Source organism: Theropithecus gelada, chromosome 7b (genome assembly GCF_003255815.1).
Source record: "Theropithecus gelada isolate Dixy chromosome 7b, Tgel_1.0, whole genome shotgun sequence".
NCBI classification, from domain to species: Eukaryota; Metazoa; Chordata; class Mammalia; order Primates; family Cercopithecidae; genus Theropithecus; species Theropithecus gelada.
The window spans coordinates 96,227,123-96,233,503 of record NC_037675.1 but is presented as its reverse complement, the minus strand read 5'-3'; the positions used below and the strand labels follow the sequence as shown (position 1 = coordinate 96,233,503).

Below are 6,381 nucleotides of genomic sequence, written 5' to 3'. Positions count from 1 at the left end.
CACTGGAAGGCGCAACTCTCAGGCCACAAGCCGGCGGGTGTGAGGACACAGAGGTCCACGCTGGGAGGCCTAGGAGGAGAAGCGCCGCCGCCTGGCTCCACTGGGCCGCTTCTGCGCGGCGCCAGAGTAGTGCCCTCGGACAGGACTAAACCTCCGTGCAATGGCTCTTTGAAACCCGAACAGCCATTGACAAGTGGCCTTTCCCCTTTGCCCCTGCACCGGGGAGTGGGCAGCCCACTTACTTAGCCTTACCGCGGCGACTTCAGACAACTTTGAGGGGTCCTTGGTTAATTAGACAGAGACAAATCGCGAAAAATAGGTGTGAGTTAAAGGTGGCCTTCCTTCAGGAAACGCGAGGTCTCCATCTCCGGCTCTCGGCCGTATCGCCTTGGTCGGGTACTGCCCCTTCCCCTGGAGTGGCCTGAGTTGCAAGCCGGGGGCTTGCACCCGGTCCACAGGATCTGGGGGACTGCTTTTGTTCCGCGCGTACCGTCGCCTACCTTCTCGAAGGGCGCTCGGCCGCCTGCTTGCAGTGAGTGGTGGGCAGGCTGCGCCTCCCGTGGCTCGGGCAGGCTGGCCGTGCCATGCCGAGAATCCCGCAAATCACCGCGGCCGCCTGCCGCTATGAGAGCCGGCCATCGTCCAGGTCACTGGGGCCCAGGGAGTCCACCCAGGGCCTGCCAGGCGGAAGGGCAGGCCGCGGGTAGGGGGCCCGTCCCTATCCGGGAACCAGCAGGTCGTAAGGAAAAATGCGACCCAATTATTAGGGAAGAAGATAGGGAAGTCCCAAAGACCCCATCTGGATTGAAAACCAATAATAATAATAATAATAATAATAGTTTGGGAGAGAAGACACCACATTCCCAAAAATAATTTTTTAAAAGCACAAAAACTACCGACACCCACGGTGGGAGCAGCTGGAAGCACCGCTTCAGACTGCAACTCTTGGTGGCGAATTTTAAAGAGCCGCTGAATTTGGTCTTCGCTGTGTAGGACCTAGGGACTGCCACGGTAGTTTTCAGACCAAGAGTGGCTGGAAAAAAAAAAAAAAAATTCTTTCTAAGAAGCATGATGCACCCCTCCTTTAGTCGTTTTTTGCCTTTACAAAATTTGTTTTTTCCAAAACCAAAAGGTTTTTGGGGCTGTTAACAAGTTCCATTCGGGAGAGAAACTCAAGATTTAAAAAAGAGGTGAAATTAGGCGGTGAGTACATGGGGGCGCGGAGGAGTGGTGGAATTTTCAATCCTGCTTGAGAGGGGATGCAGCCCCTCACATTTTCTAAAACCACCAATTCCGAAAGGGGAAAAAAAGTAGCCCCAAAGAAAAATCGTCCACAATGAGTTTGAGCTACAGGCAGAGGAAATCGCACCCAATAATAGGACCCAATCTGAGAAAAAAGGGTGGGGGTGGAGAGGTCGGGCGGAGGGAGTTGTTAATTGCGGCGGCACAATGGTATTAATGAGATTAACCAAGGCAATTAGGCCGCCCGCCCAGCTCGGCCGGCCCCTCTGCCCGGCTGCCGAATGGAAAAGATTAGGTTAATTTCATTAATTCGCAATCCACAATCTCTTTTCAGGCCTTGTAACCCCCTCCCCTTGGCACCACTCCCCCTCCCCCAACCCCCTTCCCCCACCCAAAGGAAAAGAAAGGGCCAAATCTGGTTCTGTTTGTCATCTGCATATTACCAGGAACTAAATCCAGGATGACGTCGACTCAGTATAAAACCAACAAGAGGTTCAGCTGGTCGGAGCTCCGTCCTACCCGCGGGTTGAGTTCAGCGAACGCTGCGGCTAGGGGAGGGCGGGAGGAGGGAGAGCGGACGCAGGGGGCGGGGAGGGGCGCAGGGCTGCGCGCTCGCCGGCGCTCTCTTTCGGTTTGGTCGGCGGCTAGAGGAGAGTGGACCCCCCCACTTTAAGGCTCTGTCCTCGGCACGTTCCCGCCGCCCCCCGGTCCCGGCGCGGGGCTCGGGGATGCCCGCCAGCATGTTCAGCATCGACAACATCCTGGCCGCCCGGCCGCGCTGCAAGGACTCGGTGCTGCCGGTGGCGCCCAGCGCTGCGGCTCCCGTCGTCTTCCCGGCCCTGCACGGGGACTCGCTCTACGGCGCCAGCGGCGGCGCCTCCTCGGACTATGGCGCCTTCTACCCGCGCCCCGTGGCCCCCGGCGGCGCAGGCCTCCCGGCCGCGGTCAGCGGCTCCCGCCTCGGCTACAACAACTACTTCTACGGGCAGCTGCACGTGCAGGCGGCGCCCGTGGGCCCGGCCTGCTGCGGGGCCGTGCCGCCGCTGGGCGCCCAGCAGTGCTCCTGCGTCCCGACGCCCCCAGGTAGGGTCGCGCTCGCTCCGGCCTTTGCCGCCCACCGCGGTCCTTAGCCCATGGGGCCAGTTGGTTAATTCACCTTCTTCAAACTTTGCTCCTCCTGCAAGTCCCCCCTCCGCTTTTGCCGATCGGGCGCAGGAGTTTGCAAACTTCTTGCTGCAAACTTTTGGCCAGAGTTCGCGAAAACTGGAATTCAGTGCCTGCCCGGGGAGACTGGGTTTTTTTTTAATTCTCTGACTTTGGGGGGTGTGCGGATGGACGCTCTAACACGCTCCTTTTCCCTGCACCCCTGATTCCCGTGCACCCCCAGTTCTCAGCACCCCCTTGCAGACGACTTCTAAGTGGAAGAGGGTCGGGGGCTGGCGGGCGTGCATGCGTGCGGTGGCGAGGGCGGGCGGCTGACCGTGCGCCCCACTCTGTCGCAGGCTACGAGGGCCCCGGCTCGGTGCTGGTGTCCCCTGTACCGCACCAGATGCTGCCCTACATGAACGTGGGCACGCTGTCGCGCACCGAGCTGCAGCTTCTCAACCAGCTGCACTGCCGGCGGAAGCGGCGGCACCGCACCATCTTCACTGACGAGCAGCTCGAAGCGCTGGAGAACCTCTTCCAGGAGACCAAGTACCCGGACGTGGGCACGCGCGAGCAGCTGGCCCGGAAAGTGCACCTCCGCGAGGAGAAAGTGGAGGTAGGCGCCGGGGCCTGCCGCGGGCGCCTAGCGGTCTTTCCCCGCGAGGTGGGGCCCCAGCCGGGTTTGCCCAGCCCTGCTTGGCTCTACCCGCACTTTAAAAACATCCCGATGGCGGCCCGCAGGCTGCTGGAGGGCGCTTTAGGCCCAGGAAGTTGAATGAAAACGCGGAAGCGGGAGCAAGCGGCTCCCCTCCTTTTGTTGGCCTGCGCGGGGTGTCCCGCCGCCACACCGAGCTACCCGGGTGCCCCGGGACTGGGGGAAGCGCGCCTTTGATCTGAAATGTTTTGTCCTCCGTTGCGCAACAGGTCTGGTTTAAGAACCGCCGCGCCAAATGGAGGCGGCAGAAGCGGTCCTCATCGGAGGAGTCGGAGAACGCGGAGAAGTGGAACAAGACGTCGTCGTCGTCGTCGAAGGCATCACCGGAGAAGAGGGAAGAGGAAGGTAAAAGCGATTTGGACTCTGACAGCTGACGGCCGCGGGACACTTGCTCGTATTACTTACCTAACTCGAAGGACTTGCACAGACAGACGATGCTACTTTCTTGCACACGCGCTGCCTTGCGGGAGGGGGTCGAGAAAGAGGAACGAAGAGCTGTAAATAGTGTACAGAGCCGGGAGGGTCGGCGCCTCGGGTCAGGGCGCGCCGGGACCCACAGCCCAGCAGCCCGACGCCGCCCGCGACTAGCCCCCACCGTAGTATTTATAGTTAAATTAAGGGTGACAGTACAATAAAGTGATGGCGATGTAGACGGGCCACATTCTGTATTTCATACCCCCCCACACCCACCCACCACCATCAATCTGGAGCCAAGAAAAGAAATCTGTGTAGTCCGTAACCTCCGGAGGAAAAAATTGAGCAGCTCTGATCTACCAAAACAAACAGACAAACAAACAAACAAACAAGAAATGAAACTCTGGGTAACAGTCACAGCATGGGTGTCCTGGTTTAAAATGAAACCTTATGTCTAGGAAGGGTTTGAGAGTAGCGTTGCCGGGCCAGAGTGGGGAGGAGGTACATTGCAGTTGAGAGGGGCAGCCTGGGTCCCTCACTTCCCTCTTCCGCGGGCAGAAGGAGCACTCCTTCCCTCGCTGATGTTGGAGAGGTGAGAGCTAGGGGAGTCCTGGAGCTCCCACAGAGCCCACCGCTCCAAGCTGGTTAGCCCTGCTCCTGAGAAACCTAAGGCGGCAGGCCCACGGGGGAATTAGGCAGCGGGCATGCCAGCTCCCCCAGCACTTTCCTGGATCTTCCACAGATGCTCCAGCTGCCCAGCTCCACATGCGAGTTGCCCCTTCCCCCAGGGCAAGCCTTTCTGCTCTGACATTTCTGAGCTGTGCGCCCTAGAGCTGGCCAGGACCAGGCGCTGCTCCTGCTGCGCTGCGCTTCTCCCTAGGCATCTGGAGTGACCAGGGCCGCACGTGATGCACTCAAGGCCAGCCTTGTCTAAGAGGGCACCGCTGGTGGGGTCACTTCCAGGTGGCGGTACCGACACCTCCTGCTTCTTCCCCAGACTGTCTTCCCTCTGCACCAACTGGGCGGAGAAGGGAGCTCCCGGGAACGCGCCCAGTGCGCTGGTGGGCAGTTTATGAAGGATTGGAGAAGCCCCCGCCCCCAATGCGGATAAGCGCCTGGGCCAGGGATGAAGACAAGAGCCTGCCGTCTGTATGGTTCCCCAGGCCGTCGTGGGGATGGAAGTGGAGACTAAGGGCCAGCAGGAATGGCTTTCAACTGTCTTCGGTTTACATTTTATAGACTTAAAGCTAAGGCTTAGAGAGCGTTCCAGCTTGGCTTCCGGCAACAGCTGGCTGCAGGGACTTGTTCTTTCTCTTGGGCTACCTCAGGTATTTGGTGCAAGATCCCTCCAGAGAAAGGTTGTGCATCCTGGCTTTGGGACACAGCACGTGAAAAGTAACAGTGTTTTAGAAGAAGCAGTATGTTTTTTCACAGCTTGCAGATTTGCAAGGTAAAAATGACTCCTGTAGCGGGTAGCAGGCAAAATGATACCTATGAAATATGAGTGACTACCCCATTACTGCCTTTTTAATAAGGGGTATCCCTAGACAAAAGAAAGAGGCAGTGTTTTGGAGGCCGGGTCTGCCTCAGGAGGCAAGATTGCCTTGGTTCTTATCCAGACTTCATTTTGTGACCTTGGGCAAGTTACCTAACCCCTCTGACCCCGCACCTTCCGTAACCAAAATAGGCATGGTCATAGTATCTGTTTCCCAGGGTGGCTGTGGATGTTAAAGACCCCCAACTTACAGAGAATGGCACCTGGCATAAGGGAATCCTTCAACACAATTTTTAAAAAAATATTATGATTGATACTGTGTCAGACCCAATACTTCAAGATTTATATACATTATTTTATTTTACCTTTCAAGAACTCTTAAGAGTTGGGGAATGTTTTCACCATTTTACAGATGAGGAAATTAAGGTTCTGAAAGGTTAAATACTTTAACAACCTATAGCTTGTAAGAAATAAAGAGGAGACATCATCTTTGCCCAAGTGAGTCTTGTACCGTGATTGGAAATGTTTTCATTAACTGTTCTTATGAGGAAATATTCAAAGAAGCCTTTATGTTAATTTCAAATGAATCTTGCAATGGCTATTAATGTACCTCCCACTTAGAATTCCAGGGTGGGAGGACCTTGCCTGGCTTGCACCCCCTGCTTCCCAACAGTCGATGTTCTTGGATGGTGTCCTCTGCAATGAGCCTGCAGGGACATCTGGAACATTCTAATGTAAGGCAGAGTGGGCAGTGTCATTCCACCCAGATAATTTATTTTTATTTTTATTTTTATTGAGACGGAGCCTTGATCTGTTGCCCAGGCTGGAGTACAGTGGTGCAATCTCGGCTCACTGCAACCTCCTCCTCCCAGGTTCAAGTATTCTCCTGTCTCAGCCTCCCAAGTGGCTGGGATTACAGGCATGTGCCACCATGCCTGGCTAATTTTTTGCATTTTTAGTAGACAGGGTTTTACCATGTTGGCCAGGCTGGTCTCGAACTCCTGACCTCAAGTGATCCACCAGCCTCGGCCTCGCCTCACAAAATGCTGAGATTACAGGCATGAGCCACAGGGCCTGGCCCCACCCAGAGAAATTTGACCTCTGCAGGACTATTTATAAACTCTGTGTGTCTCTTTGCACATGACTTGCCCTCAGGCCCCCAATAAAAGACGATTGTTCATTTTTCTAAAAATCTGCATTTATCTAGTCTGGAAAGCAAGTGACAGGGGCAGGGGAATTGAGGAGGGACAGATCCTTGTCCCCTATTAGTGTTTGGTGAAAAGCTGTAGTGAATGGAGGGAAGAGTGGTCCAAGAGCCAGAGAACTCTCCTGTCTTGGCCCGGGGCAGGCACAAGGTGGCAGGAGAAAG

At 55.9% G+C, this 6,381-nt stretch overlaps 1 protein-coding gene across 1 annotated transcript; it reads left to right on the top strand.

The window, feature by feature from the left end:
* The first annotated feature begins 1,760 nt into the window (after nucleotides 1-1,760).
* On the top strand, nucleotides 1,761-3,760 carry GSC (goosecoid homeobox). The gene is made up of 3 exons (XM_025392603.1): nucleotides 1,761-2,325; nucleotides 2,745-3,004; nucleotides 3,313-3,760. The coding sequence occupies exons 1-3, from the start codon at nucleotides 1,971-1,973 to the stop codon at nucleotides 3,475-3,477; spliced, it is 780 nt and encodes a 259-aa protein (XP_025248388.1). The 5' UTR covers nucleotides 1,761-1,970; the 3' UTR covers nucleotides 3,478-3,760.
* The last annotated feature ends 2,621 nt before the right edge of the window (nucleotides 3,761-6,381 follow it).